This window comes from Lytechinus variegatus, chromosome 4 (assembly GCF_018143015.1).
Source record: "Lytechinus variegatus isolate NC3 chromosome 4, Lvar_3.0, whole genome shotgun sequence".
In the NCBI taxonomy this organism is placed as follows: Eukaryota; Metazoa; Echinodermata; class Echinoidea; order Temnopleuroida; family Toxopneustidae; genus Lytechinus; species Lytechinus variegatus.
The window spans coordinates 13,904,783-13,921,345 of record NC_054743.1 but is presented as its reverse complement, the minus strand read 5'-3'; the positions used below and the strand labels follow the sequence as shown (position 1 = coordinate 13,921,345).

General features: G+C 34.4%; 1 protein-coding gene across 1 annotated transcript; it reads left to right on the top strand.

Annotated features, from left to right (window-relative positions):
• The first annotated feature begins 991 nt into the window (after window positions 1-991).
• On the top strand, window positions 992-1,795 carry LOC121412815 (elongation of very long chain fatty acids protein 6-like). The gene has a single exon (XM_041605575.1). It carries the CDS (start codon window positions 992-994, stop codon window positions 1,793-1,795), a length of 804 nt encoding a protein of 267 aa, XP_041461509.1.
• Window positions 1,796-16,563: the final 14,768 nt, after the last annotated feature.

Genomic DNA, 16,563 nt, shown 5'->3' with positions numbered 1-16,563 from the left:
TTCCTGGCTATGTTGATAAATCGTCTGTATTGGATTCCATAGATTTTAATTTGTTTGTAATTGTTGCCACGAGACAATAATTCCAAACTAGTAGTAGTCTCGAACCATTTTCATGAGCAAAATCCTGAAATCGATGACCCAGCTGGCGTGACCCTTTCAAGAAGATATGAGGCGATGTTGATAGTCTATCAACTAATTCGAATTTAGCCTGTGATATAGAATTTACATTTTGAATTAAATCTTCAGTTTGTAATCTTTGTAATTAACATTAAAAATTTACTAATATCTCCTTTTTAAATAACATCTCTAAGCTGATAGCTTTTTTCGTTGAAAAAAAAATCAAAAACTCGGTTTGAATTACGTTATGAGACTGAAAATCTAGACTATTTCCTCACTGTTCATCATACACACGTGCAATAAACCGGTCTTTTTCTTTCTCTCGCGAGCTTCAAAGCATTGAGAGTACATTATGCATACATGCACAGAATGCATGTGCAGTCGTTGTAGGTGAAGCCCGCTGCCTGAGTAAATGGACTGGTAGATAGCTAGCGAAACTGAATTCAGCGAAAGAGCTTTTGTCATTTCACCAGCTGAGAGACTGCATCATCAATTGGCAAGGATCGAACGCTCGGGATGCCCATGCCTAAGACGGAGCTGTCTTAGCTCGTGTATGTCCAACTTCACTTGATTTTGACAATTTTCTTGCCATCTTACGAGTGAGGATTGCAATCGAATCGTTTTCGCTCCCGGCCCCATCTTACTTTGTGTGAGAATTGGATGCTGCCAATAGAGGCGTGGCCGTTGGTCTGCATGACATGGTTCCCGCATGACATCTTTCTTGACATTCGAATTCCAAACTCGGTGCATCAACAATGCTTCATTCTCAGGAATTGATACATAGTGAAAACTAAGGTTGCTATAATTTCTTCCTCAGAAGTGTACTGGACTACTGATCATATTCTGAATATTAAGTGATTAATTGGAAAAGAACATGGATGTAAAAAATGCACTGAGCTTGTACCGAGATAAAGGAGCCTCATTTGACACCGATTTCCATGGCCGATGGCTCCGGGAGAATTGGTGGGTATCCCTGCTCATCTCAGCTGTCTATCTCATCCTCGTCTTTGGAGGTCAACGATGGATGGAGAACCGTCCTGCCTACGACCTACGTCGCCCTTTGATGATGTGGTCAGCAGCATTCGCCCTTTTCAGCTTCCTGGGGTTGGTGAATACAGCGCCAGATCTGTTGCGACGGTTGTTCGTTGAGAATGGTTGGCACGATGTGATCTGCAAAGCCAATTTCTACAATGGGAGAATAGGAATGTGGGCATGGTTGTTTCCGATGAGCAAAGTCATTGAATTGGGGGATACGTTCTTCATCGTGGCTCGTAAGCGTAAGCTGATCTTCATCCATTGGTATCACCACGTTTTCACCCTCATCTACTCCTGGTACTCCCATCGTGATTATATCTCCACTGGACGATTCTTTGCAACCCTCAACTTTGGTGTCCACGCCGCTATGTATGCCTACTACGCCGTGAGCGCCGCTAAAGTCACAAAAATACCGCAGCAAGTGAAGGTCGGGATCACCGTTATTCAGCTGTCACAGTTTTTTATATCAATTGCTGTGACGGTACATACCATTATACAGCTTGTCCGAGGGAATGAGTGTGATACCCATGGAGTAAATATAGCTTGGTCTGTCGTACTCTACCTTAGCTTTCTTTACTTCTTTTTGAAGTTCTTTTATGAGGCTTACATCAAGCCAAGTAAGGTGAAGAAACTAAAGGTTTAGAGCTCAATTGTATCAAGGACAAACAATTCAATATGAATTAAGCACAAGTTACTACATGTACAACTGTTTTCTGAACATTTACTTGTGACCTTCGTTCTATTGCTATAAATTTGTACATATTTTGAAGGAAGTAAAAGATTGTTTTGAGGATATAAAAAATCTCCAATTCTTAAAATCAACCCCCTCTCCCCCCCAAAAAAAAGAATCACGCTGGACTATAATTTGGCTCTAAGTTTAAGATATAATATCTTGCAGAAAGCAATAGGGGGAGGGGTGAACCCCACGCCTAAATAAAAAGTTTTTCCCTGTTATGCAGAATTGATCATTTTATTTAGTTGGGAGGTGTTGCAGCTTAATCCTTTGGTATATTGATTGAAACTGAATGTTCTTTGTTATGTAAAACACCTCCGCCCATAGGATGTAACTCCCTCTCCCCATCCCTTGGGCACAGTGGCGGACCGTGACCCGGAGGAGACAAAGCATTGGGGGGGGGCAGTGTTAGGGGGCACAGCATTGTTCATAAACAATGCTGTGCCCCCCCCCCCATCCCCAATGCTTTGTCTTGTCTGGGTCACGGTCCGCTACTGCTTGGGCAACTGATACATTTTTCTGCAGTATTTAAAGTGGTTTCATATTTGTTTTCATTAAAAGCCATATTTAGTTTGGCTGAATTTAGATATCTTCATATCCTTCTTAAGGTACTTGTCTTCTTGGTAATGACAGCATAAAAAGCTGATTCATTTTATTTCCTTTTAGTCTGTACAGTGCTTATATGCATTGGCAGCAGAAGCCAACAAAATTAGGAGGGGTCCACTTAAATTTTGGGATGGACATACATGTAGGTAAGAAAATTTGACAAGCAAAAAAAACCAAAAAAGGTCATCAACCAAAGTTTCAGAGGGAGACTGTCCCCCCTCCTCAAATTTAGGGGGATCTGTCCCCCATGTCCCCCCCGCTTCCACCGCCCATGCTTATATGCACTATTTAAGGTAACAAACAAACCATTGTGCATTTCTCTTTAAAGTGTGTACCTTTAGATATCCTGTGCATGTATGAAGTGCCTCTGTAAAAGGAGAAATCATTTTACTTTTGACTGTGTGTTGCATTTAGGCCTATACCCAAAGAACCCAGCAATGTGCTTGGGATGGTCATGTGGAGATACATTAGAGGCCGGGTACCAGTAAAAATATTTGATTAAATTATTCAGAAGGACTTTGTAAATGTGCTTGTTGACGCTGTTGACAGTATTGAATACAAGTCTTGCCAAAGTAGATTAGTAGTTCTTACTAGTATGGAGTTCTATAGTATTGTACATTTTTTAAGGGGTGGGATAATTGTCAGTGCAATCGATATTTGATCAATGAATTATCAATATTTTTTCTGATGGAGATATATTTATTTGACAAACGAGAAGATACTGGTAAATGACAGTATGTTTTTCAGAGTCTTACAATTTTTTTTTTACCATTGAGGTTAACTGCCTTCCAGAGAAACATGCACAATCTGTAATCTAAGTCCAAATCATCATGAATGACATGCAGTCATCTATTGTAAATTTTTTATATAAAATAGACATGTAATTCATTTTATAAGTACATATATTTCTCAGAATATATTCATATAAAAAAATGAGAACAAAGACTGTGATCCTCATTTACATACTCTGTAATCTGATTGTGTCAGTGTAATTGATATTTTTTAGCTTCAACATCTGTTATTACAGTCAATACAGTGTAAATCAATATGCTTGTATTGTACAAATGAGCCAAGTGTACACTCTATACATGTACGTAGGGTCATACATTGCAATTTTTGGCACATCAGCCTAACTGTTGGGTGTCACTTTCTGATAGAGATTTTTTTTTTTAAAGCATAATCATTTTATTTCTTCCTTTTTGGCAATGTTTAATTTTGAGTTCAGGTAAAAAAAAAAAAAAAAAATCTTGAATTTCTGGACTGGAATGCCTTTTTTTTGTTTGCAAGAATATAGTTCTCAGCTCCTTCAAATAGTGCAAACCTGACTGAAAGGTTAGCTTGTCTCAGTGAATGAATTATTTATGAATCATTAATAAATTTTCCTGTTTGCTTTATATTTGTTTCTAGGCTAGTGGAAACATTTGTCTCAACTCTCAAGGTATTGAAATTATTTCATGATATTTTGTATGACGATTTTGTCTACTTGTTTCGTTGAGACAATATTTTGTAAGCATTTCATTGGATGATTACCTTGTTTGCATAGTTGGTGAGACTGGGGCAATGGTATTATGTGTAACACAGGGTTATATTGAGTGCCCCCTTTCACACAAATCACTACTTGTGGACATATTTCAGGACAGTATCACTGACCTTGTTTTAATTCTTCTTTGTGATCATTCCAAATGGAAGGAAGCAACCTTCAGGGGAATTTTTTTTCTGTATTATCTGTCTAGGATCAACTTTGTTGGTCAAAAGCAATCAGGAAAGCTTTGTAATCATTTCATAATAACACTTGTTGTAATCTATCTATAAATGACCATAATCTAATCTTGATTTGCCAAGAGCAGTCTATGTAAATATTGTACAGAATACGTACTACACATCGTACAAACAATGTAATTAGTCATCAGACGGATTTTGCCCCTATTCTTTGCTCTGCCTCTTGAAAATCAAACATATACTTGACAAGTTTAATTAAGATTCTCTGTTGAAATGTTCAAAAGTAAACTTCAGGTATTTAAACATGAAAGTTTCCTGTTATGCTTTGATACCCTCTGGGAGGATCTGTGATGAAATATAACTTGAGTATAGGTAGGTTTAGGGAATGAATTGTATTCTATTTCTATGTATGTAGCTGTCAGAATTCCTACCACGATACCACCCGTGCCCAGAAATACTGGTACAATTATACATGAATAGATGAGTGTTGTTGCCGGCCTCAGAGAGACCTCTGAAGATTTATTTCATGCTCTCGTGCGTGATTGCATAGTCTGTAACATTGAAATAATCTATTCAATAACATATTCATACAAAGATAAATCTTTGAACACAATTCAGAGCACTGGGACTAATATCTCACAAAAGAATTGTGATAAATGTAAACCTACATACTAAAAAACTTGGCATGTGATTGGTTGATACTTGATAGTAAATTTGTTATAAAAGTTGTGCATTTGTTGATGGATAACTTTCAAGATATTAAAGAAAAAAATATGTTTTTAACAAGTGAAGCAAATCTACAAATATCTGGGGAATAGGGGAAAACATTGTTTTATTGTATCATTAATTGTTCAGAATTTTACTGACAGGGTTCAGATGATACAACCATCATCATTGCAATGGGATTCATAAATCCCAAACAGGAAAATCCAACTTTAACGAATGAATATGAATATTATATGAATATGAAATATGAATTCACTCAGGAAATTATTTGCATTGGAAACTGATTTACAGGACATTGTTTAATGTAAATCCCAACTCTAATCGATCCATACCCTAATGACCAATTACTTTCTACTTGATTATTTTCCAACCTATTCACATATATCTAGGCCTATGTATTCTGGCTGGTTTATAGGTTGTGGGATTTTTCCTGTTTTGTGATTGGCTGAGAAGATGTGTCTGTTTCTACTTGGTAACTGTCAATGACAGCCTGTCAGTGTTGACAACTTTCACGAGTCCTGTAAATCCCCAGGTATCTCTATAATCTCTAAAGTGTGCATCAATGATTGTTTTCTTTTTTTGTTGAGGAATACACATTGATATGCACTGTGTATTACAAACACAGTATGGTGTGATAACGTTTTGTTAAGCTTTATTTTTTGTGTATGTGTATATCAAGCATCTGTAAAAGGGACTTGGAAAGCTGTGGATTCACATTTTCCACTGACAAGCTATGATAGAAGTGCAACTCTCAGGAATCATTTGATATGCATGGAATTGAAATCATATTTGAGATTTACATTCAGTTCAATGTAAAAAAACCCCCACATTTTACTCTAGTTTTAATACATACATTTATAGTGATTCAACCCCAGATATTAAACCAAACTTTTCTGTTAAAATGCTGATCGCGTCATTTGAAAAGTGCATATTGCATAGTATCTGTTTACCAATTCTTTTGTTTTTCTGAGAATGAGGTATTTCTCTACATTCTTCCTATGTGTGGTAAGCCTCTTGCAAGGTTTCAGGTGGTGTTATGATTTCAAATTTTGCATACATTGTAGAATTTGAACTGAAAATAGACAAGTCTATGATATGTACATGTACATTGCTTTGTGACTTATAAACTTTCTCATAATGCCAGGCATGTGACATATTAAGGTTTGTGATGAATTGTAAATTACAGAACCATTCTGATTGGTTCCTGGTCGGTGGTTTGAACAAAGTGTGCATGGAACAATGGTCTTGATTGGACAGGTGTGGCAGCTGGTGTGTACTTGTATCAAAATGAACTTGGAACCTCTTGCCAGGAATTTGAAATAAAACAGTAAATTACCCTCACTGTGATATGATTACAGTGACCTGAACAAAACACAGAAAAGAGGCTGTTGGCACTGTATAAGAATATTATTGTTTGTTTTTTTGTTTTGTTAATGATGCTGCAGAGTTTAAATTCAATGTGCAATGTATTCATATTGGAGTGGCATTTTTTCTTTACAAAGAATATGTGACTTGATGTGGACATTGATGTACTCAAACTTGAAATCAAGGGTGTAGTCTGGGGGGTGCGCCCTCTCGCTGAGGCAGAGGAGTTCCAACACTGGCAAGCAAAGCAAAATTTGTACCCCTTCTCTTTTTCAACAGCTGATATTAAAGGACAAGTCCACTCCCCAAAAAAGTTAATTTGTATAAAAAGAGAAAAATCCAACAAGCATAACACTGAAAAGTTCATCAAAATCGGATGTAAAATAAGTTTAAAGTTTCGCTAAAATGTCACAAAATAGTTATATGCACATCCTGGCTGGTATGCAAATGAGGAGACTGATGACGTCATCCACTCACTATTTCTTTTGTATTTATTAAATGAAATATAAAATATTCTTATTTTCTGTACATTTTCAAGTGAAACAATGATTAATTCCTCCCTGAACATGTGGAATTAGCATTGCTAAATAGTATATGGCTCAGTCAAGTTGGTCCTTATTGTCAAATCTGTAAAAAATGAAATATTGCATAATTCAAACAATAAAAATCGAAAGAAATAGTGAGTGATAGAGATCATCGACTGACTCATTTGCATGTCACTAATTTGTGCATATCACTGTTTTGTGAAAAATAAGTGAAACTTTAAAATGCCATAACTTTCTTATTCTATATCTAATTTTGATGAAATTTTCAGCATTATGCTAGTTTGATTTTCTCTATTCAGATCAACATTTCCCTGGGGTGGACTTGACCTTTAGAAACTTAAGATCCACCTCCCAAAAATATGCACGTTTCCATAACACTTTAGTTCCACCTTCCCAGGATGTGCACCTCCCTATGCTCAAACCAGCCTACGCCCTTGAAAATTATAAATTTGCTTACATGATAAAAGAATACATGTATGGCATGTTTGCGTACAAAATGTCATCTCTTTGGGTGTTGCAAGAAAATATTTGCAATCCATTGCAATTTTTTGTCACAATTTTACAATTGAGATGTCAGTGTGAGCTGTAGCGATAAGCTTACACTCCTTGTAATAAGCAGATCAGCTATCAGTTACAAATTTGTAATTAAAGTGATTGGTTAACATTGGTTTGACTTTTTAAAAATCTGAGCTAGAAGGTCACACTTGTCACCTGTGTCTGTGATATTACAAAAATGAAGCCCAGAAAAAATTGCATTCGAAAATGATTATTTAGTGCTTCAAAAATTGAAATATAAAGTGACCGGAAACACCATCTTAATTTCATCCCATACATTTATGTGTACTATTTAGGTGTCTATAAACGCCTATTTACAAAATCGGGGTTTGCCTTGTAGTTTTAGCTTTTTATTCTCAATAATGGTTGTTTTCAGGGTTTATTAGTTCTAATACATGCACTTGTACACATGTTTCATCTTGGTTTGAGAATTTTTAAAATCGGCTGCTCACAAAGTTAAACAATACCTTTAATTGCAAGATGTAGAACTGATTTGGGATACCAATTACATATAGATTTTATACTATTGATTGAATTTTTTTTGCAATGCTTCATTTGACATACCGAAATCCTTTAAAATGGGATGAAATTTTTTTTGGAGAAAATTACGTGTGATTACATGTACATGTAATTCAATATTGCCAGAGCTTTTTTTGGAGCGAGAAGAAATTTTGCCACAATTTCATGTATTTTTAGACAAAACAATGTAATTGTATGATAATGCATCGGGTACTTATACCTGCCTCATGTTTTAATTGCATTTTCTTGCAATACTTCAAGTTAAACATATACAGTGTTTTTTTGTTATATCATATCATTTATATGTACTCGCCAAATTGAATATTATTTCATTGCATAATAATAATGATGATATTAGATGTTTAACTTTATAAAGCGCATAATATTCAATAGAACCTCTATATATGCTTTACATACAAGTAATTCAGTATAGTTACTTAGAATAATAACATAACATAAAAAGGGTAAAAACAAAAATGTTCTTATGTTCAAAGAAGTATGAAACACCTTTCAAAAACATTGTGATTTAACATGCGAACAAGTATGTTTTGTTTAAACAGTTTTTTTAGAGAAAGTTAGTAATACAAGTGATGGTCAAATAAGGGTACAATTCCCAAATTACAAAGCCACTCACAGTGAGGAGGGAAATCATGTAATTCATGTAAATTGTGATTATTATACTAATAAAAGGTCTGATAACAGTCAGTGCTTGCAGTAATCATTGTGGTTTATCGCGTGTAATTTTCTGTTTGCAGCATGTGTGAGGTGGAGACACTGTATTGACGAAATCCTATGCATCAGGCAGCTGTCTGAAAATTTGATGGTCCATTGCTCCTCATTGGAAATGGGGTGGAAGCATGTTTATATATAGTAACAATACATTGAACTTTATTGTTTGAGATTTTATTGTGCCTCAGCCTGGTGTCGGTCTGTCACCTCACTCTAGTTTCCCATTGCTCTCTTTGTCATAAGTTATCTTTGTCATTTTAATGAATTTATGCTGCTTGTACAGTATCTCCCGCATTCTCTAGGCTTTGTCCATTTTCTGTCTTTATCACATGCCTCTCTCCCCTCTCTCTTTGTCCCTCCCCCTCCTTTTCAAACTGTCTTTTTTCTCTATCTCTCTCTCATGCACAGACACACCCCTACACACAGAGACATTCTCTAATACAAAATATTCATCCTTGTTCTCTTCCCTTTTTACATTTGTCTATTTTTCTCTCTGCCACTCTCTACTCTCTCCTCTTCTCTCCACACCACCATTTCTAAACTCTCTTACTATCCTATACCACAGCCCTTTATCAACATTTCCCTCATCAACTCTTTCTTTTCCTCTCCCCTATCTATCTGTCTGTCTGTCTATATATCTATCTATCTGTCTGTCTATCTAATCTATCTATGTATCTATCCATCTATCTAATCTATGTATGTATCTATCTATGTATCTGTCTGTCTATCTACATGTATGTATGTATCTATCTACCTATCTCTTTCACCCCATTTCTTTTTTCTATTCAAGTGACTCAACATGTACCAAGCTATATGCATGGATACAATGCAGTGTGTTATATGTTGAAGCACAGACCGTATTCAAAGCATAAACGAAGTCTGCCATTGTGCATTGATGGAATCAAACACCAAAGAACTACTAATTAGCATCTGTATCTTTTTCACTACAAATTCCTCATCTACCCATCAGCCATATGTTCATGTAGTAGCTAATAATGGCCTTGCTTGCACTAACGTAAGTTGTGGCACCCCCCCTTCAATATCTCAGACAGATAGTATTAACTAGAAAAGCCGCAAGGCTAGTTTCACAAACCTTTTTGGGGTCATGTTCTCATTTTTAATTGCTTAAAGGCAATCCATGTTTTTCTTTAATTCACTCATTGTCTAAAACTTCTGTATACTTTTCATTGCTTTAGTGTTTCAAGGCATCATTGCTATTTATACACTAAATTACACTTTGAAGGGAAATTGCTTTCTCTACAGAGGTGATTAGAAATAAATGAAGATAGAGACAAAATTGTGTGAGAGAGTGAGACGGATCTAGAGTGATAAAATTACTTTGAAAATATTGAACACTTCAGAGATGAGCCCTGTTTTACTTTCACTGTAAGTTCCATCATAATCTAAAAAAAAAACTATTAAAAAAATGATAGCATATACATGTACTTCTGTTTGTATTCCTTTGTCCATTATTTTCATGAATTTTACTAAGTAAAACCTGAATTTACCACAGAGCTTTGGATATAGTTCAAATCAAAATATACTAGCTAATGATCGTTTGCAATGTAATCAAAGATTTCATTTTGGTTTTCTCAGAATTTCGCATATGCAAGCCCTTGAGTTTGTTGAAACTTGCTATATTCTCATGACCAAAAACAATGGCGAAGTTCATTCTGGTTATTAAGTGTTTTTTTATAAAAGCAGAAAAAACAAGATATTAGTGGAAATGTGTTAAATATCAATCAATGATTAAAATATAGAGCTATGGATTTCAGAATTTTGGTTCTGTGATGTCACATGCAAGCATCCCCCCCCCATTCCTCATATATGATTTAGATTCAATTAAATACAATTTTTCAGAAAATTGAGAATAATTCATTTCAAATTTCATGATAATCATCACACATCATTTCATAATTGCTTCTAGAAATAGTTCTTTGATGGATTTACCTCAAACCTTCAACCAATATTTTAATTTCTGCTCTTATAAAATGCATTTGTACCATGCTCCCACTGTCATGCGATCTTTTATGGGCACCACGATTGGCTTCTCATAGCCAATCGCGAAAAAAAGGATCCATTAACAATTTTTCTCTGACCAATACGATTGCACAATTGATCTAATACGACTCGATACGATCATGATTATTCCACAATAAAAACCACGTTTTCAATTGTGAGAGTGGGAACTAGGTATTATAATCATTGTGAACTTCACCTATCACACATTGAGTTCAAACTTGCACTATAATTCCCAAGGCTCATTTGTTGATTAAAGGGGAATGAAACCTTTGGAACAAATAGGCTTGTGTAGAAACAGAAAAATCAAAGAATAAGAATAAAGAAAGTTTGAGAAAAATCGGACAAATAATGAGAAAGTTATGAGCATTTGAATATTGCAATCACTAATGCTATGGAGATCCTCCCATTGGCGATGCTACAAGGATGTGTGATGTCACTGATGAACAACTTTCCCTTTGGTGGACTATAAAATACCCTCAAAATGTCTCTTTTTGCTTTTTCTTATGATGATACAAACTCTTTATCCATGATGTATTCTTAAAAAATATGTATTACATGCCCTCATGTAGAAAGAAAACATGATCTATGGATAGATGTGATAAAAGAGGCAATTCAAGTGAAATATATACTAAAGTAATGGGGAGAGTTGTTCACAAGTGACATCACACATCTTTGTCGCATTGCCAATTTGCTATCTCCATAGCATTAGTGATCGCAATATTCAAATGCTCATAACTTTCTCATTATTTGTCCGATTTTTCTCTAACTTTTGTTGATCTGTTTCTTTTCTGTTTTCACACAAGCTATCTTGTTCCGATGGTTTCCTTCTCCTTTAAGTGTCTGTTTGCAGAATCATTGCTCGGGTTTTATTCTCTCTGGACTTTGTTCCATGTTGGACATGGAGCCGATGCCAAGGAACCCACTTGTAACTTAGGTATACAAAATATGTCTACTAATATTTGCAAGAATGCTTGAAGGTATTGCATTCTTTTGTATTTTTATAGACCCAGTTCTCTGGAGTATTGTATTTACAAAATCATATATATATATATTAATCCTTTTTACTTCAAGAATTCAAGATTATGGGCTTTAAGGGTTTAGTCATGTTTAACTGACACAATTTTCAATGATGTAAAGTTCAAACTTCTGTTTGTATTTAAACAAGATTGTTTAAAAATTGTTTAAAAATATTTTTAAAAACACAACCATGAAACATCATCCCTCAAAGGTACATTTTTAAAGGCAATTCTACAGAACACCAATATTACACACATGATTCTGAATGGTCAAAGATGACCTTAACTTCCTGGGTTGATGGACCTATAGCTCCATGGAGGGTAAAACTCGCTGATCTATGATGCATGGTGGGTGAACTTGAAAAGAGGGAGAAACTGTTGAAAAAAAAATTGAATGTTATCTAAGTCAATGTATTTTGTGTTTTCTTGTTTGTGATTCTTGCTATTGATTGAATACATCCTTATTTGATATAATGGTTTTATCCACTTAGGAAAACAAGCAAATTGTCTAATTCTCAGAAAGTCAATCGTGGCTAAACCCAAGTGGTCCAATACTTGTTCTTAATCTCATTTATTCTCATACCAAATGGTCTAGTTTCCACTCCATCTACTTATTACTTTGTAATTTGTCAAAGTGAAATCTGAATCATATCAACAGTTCAACTAATCACATAGACCAAATGGTCCATGGATATTAGACTAAATGGGTGTAGACCCAATAGAAACGATAAAAAGTGGTAAATGATAATTAGATCAAATGAGTAGACAGACTGGTTGTAGACGAACTATGATTAAACCATGTTAGATGAGACCAATGGAAAGTAGACCAAGTGGGAGTAGACCAAGTGACAATTTACCATTTGTAAGTTTTTATTGTGAGGCTGATGGATGTAGAAGTCACAGTTCTCACTACCTTCCTAAAACTAGTTTACTGGAAACTAGTTTCACGTGTAGTGAGAACAGTCGAAGCGATCTTCCAAACCTGTTCAGAAAATCACCTCGCGATTTATTTTTCAAGACCGCTTTGCCTCGTTAAACTGGTTTTAACGTAATTGAGGACATAACAGTTCCTCGGGAAGCGATTTTCGCACATTTTGAGAGCGCTACTCCACAGGACAAGTGTAGAATGCCTACGCTGCGGTTTCAAATTTCGTGCGAAATGTGTCAACCCACTGACATCTTTTCCATTGCAACAAGATCTCTTTATGTCAAGTGATTTTGTAAACCACTTTCGTGTGACCAAGTGGGAACGCTAGCAAAGAGATCTTCCAAACTGGTTTCCTGAATAGGTTTCCAGTAAACTGGTTTTAGAAAGCAAATGAGAATGGCGTCTTTGCTAAGAATCAATGAATGATATCCCTTGTGACTTCCATCCATTAAATTTAAGGGTCAGTTCTATCCATAACAAAACATCAATATTACAGTAGAGAATTAGTTAAAATAACAAAACTTGCAACATTGTTAAAATTCACCACAGAGTTGTTTATCACTCATTTTAATCAATTGATTAATAATAAATGTAAAAATTCAATTTCATTTTCTCTTCAAATTTGACATGAAAAGTATATAAAATATATAAATATGAACATGGATGTATAGAATTATGTACATTTCGATGAACAAACAGAATTTCTACAAAACAATAACATGCAAGGCACTTTTGATAGGGAATGCTAAGCTTTATGAATACAATTTTCTGGAATAATTCATTGGTATATTTACTGAATATATTTACATCTCTCGATAAATGTGACAGTGTACATTGAAATTTTCAAACAAATAAGTCATTTTCTTTGTAGCATGACAATCACAATACAGGAAGAAAAAGTCCACCTATGTCTGCATGGTTCCCCTCCCCTTCTTTTTTGTCGCATAACTCAGTTTGATATTCATACACGTTTGTAGATATTTTTACCCATTTCACACAGATAAAACATTTTGGTATAATTAAAGGAATGTATGAGATCATTCTCACCAGAGAAACGGAACAATACGCACCTAAATAGCTTCTCACTGACAGAACTCTCAAATGAGTTTCGAATTCAATTCAGGTTTAACCTTTGAACATTGAATATTTTTAATTGACCTGAATTAATCATGCATATTGAAGAAATAATACATTTGAAATAAGTGATCGCCTATTCTCATAATTCAAGCCCCAGTGGAATCTTCTTCTGGCCCAGCCCTGCTAATGTTGTGTAGCTTCTTGTACAGACAATATCTAATCGTTAGTGTATGTTTCATTCTCAAAATCACTGTTTTGAACGAGGCAATATTTTGCCATAGTGCACCCATAGTCAGCAGATGATTAGCCATGTATTATCGCCCAAGCCTCCCCAGGCGAGTTGTATTTTGGGGCCATTTTGATGCTAAAAACCTTCAAAGTCAAAGCCATTTATTGTTTAAAATATGAACAGAAGTTATCAACCGAATATCCCCAAGATGTCATATTAAAAAGACTCAACATTTTAAAGAACTTGTGCTTTTCAGGTCACATGGCTTAAGGACGGTATCCCGGCCATTCTGGTATTTGCAAGTTAACTGCATGGCTGGTTTTGGAGCCTTTCTGGTTCAAAGGGTTAAAAGCACTGAATTTCCCTTTTTACACATGATTATAAGCAGATATTCAGGAAGGGGCTTAATGAGAGATATAAACCAAATTGTGTAAAGTCCAGTGCACTATTAAATGCAAGGTCAACTTAATTAATTACAAGTGAAATTTGCTGGTACTTTATAAAGAATATACTTATATATTGATTCCAGTACTGATATAATACAAATGAAGTATAATATTGGTTTAAATACAAATTATATATAAATATATATGATTACATACATACTGTACTACATGTACATCCAGTATAGTACTTATTAATCAATATCATATATACACAGAGATCAAATCAAACACTCCAAATAAAACATGGAATTGTCTCTTTAGTAGAATAGTACTATAATTTTTTAATAAGTAGATTTTACATTAAATGTTCAGTTCATTGCTATCAATTAAATCACATTGCAAAGCAGCAGTTACATGTATCAACAAAGGCACATGAATTATATTCAAAATTATACATAAAGCACCATTTTTTTCATAAATTGACATATGCAGTATTTTCTATCATTTACAAATCCCCAGGAAGCATAATATGCCCTTAAAATCGTGATAATCATCTACTCTATTTTTTTTCATTTATGCCTAGGCAATAATATTAGTTTGTGAGTTGGTAAACAAAGGGACAAAAACAATTAGAAGAAAAAAAATAAAACCACCAAGTACTATATGACAGAGAACACTTCCGTAAATCTTAAAAGTATTACATAAAACATAAAAAGAAAATGATCTTTCCACCCCTCTCTATTTCTATCAATAAAAAAATAACCTGTGGACCTCCTGGAATTTACAAGTAAATGCAAATTTTGTTCATAGTTCATAAATGTTATTCAATGCAAAATATTTGTTCTTCATCCTCCTTTCACACCCCTTTTCCCCATTTCTCTCCCTCTCTCTCTCTCTCTCTCTCTCAATTTCTCTTTATTATGATTTTTTTATCATCTGACAGTTCAAAAATACATTAAAAAGCCTTACAGCAATTTACAAAAAAAAAGTAAAGAGGAAAGTAGAGGTAATTCTATTATTTCGATTCAGTATGCTTTGCAATATACATGTGATTGGCAAACCAGAATGATAAATAAACGGATAAATGTTATGTCCAGCATACCATAAAAACGCATATAGTTCAAGAATACAATCTCCAAAATCTAAAGCAATAGGAAAGAGCTACACTGCAGCATATAGTCTATACCTAGGTTCTCTATTAACACAAAGATTAGCAATCAATCACATAGTGGTTAAGAATTCATCTTTCAAAACTTGCAATTAATTACAAATCTTTGTGTTACAAGACCACCAACAACAAAAGCTTTGTGTGATATGAAACTAAAAGCACCAGAAATATACACATTTTTCCTGTCTAAAAATCATTATAAAAACAAAATACATATTGATACAAAAAGAAACTAGAATGAAAAAGAAGTATAAAAACTTGTATAGAATTTGAGCACAAAACGTAACATGGGAAAATCCAATGGGCAAAGCAAGGTCTTTAACATCTGGTCCCAGTCTTACAAAGAGTTGCAATTGATTCTGAATGATCACAACTTTGAAAAAGAACTTAAGTACTAACTCTTCAGTACCAAGTTGTGATTAATTTCAAAATTACAAATGATATGCTCACAAATATATGTAAAAATGGCCAAGGTATCGGCTGGAATTTTAAGAAAATATTCAAAATAATAGGCAACATATATCTTTTGCATATTTTGTATTAGATCTCTTTCTTCTAATTTTATCCAAACAGAAGAATGGACACCTCCAAATGGATGGAGCACACAAAATAATAGTACTGATTTAATCAAACTTCCTTTCCACTTAGAGGCTTACAAAGATAAATTTGAACATTAAATATATACAACTATAATTTCATTTTGGTGATCATTAGACACTAAAGGTCAGATAATATTAACTGAGATGTTCCCTTCAGCTGTCTTGGACAGTACAAGTCTGAAATTAAACAAATTTCACTTTGACATGACATTTGAATGGTTTATCCATAATCATTCATATGACTTTTTTTCTTGGAAATATCTCGATTTTTTTTTCTCAATAGGCCATTCCATAAAATAATCAACCTCTTTCACGAACTGACATTTTAAAAAAATTTCAATTACATATCTTGAACTTTTTAAGTTTGATAATTTGAGAGCAACATATTTTACTCATGGACTAGACTGACACAGAGACAAATTTCAGGAATTTCCAACATACAGAGGGTTGTTAGACATATATAATGATAATTACTTTTCGGACATCAAT

Bases quoted from the DNA above. Each gene is read 5' to 3' on its own strand.
- LOC121412815 (XM_041605575.1), top strand. From the start codon at position 992: ATGGATGTAAAAAATGCACTGAGCTTGTACCGAGATAAAGGAGCCTCA.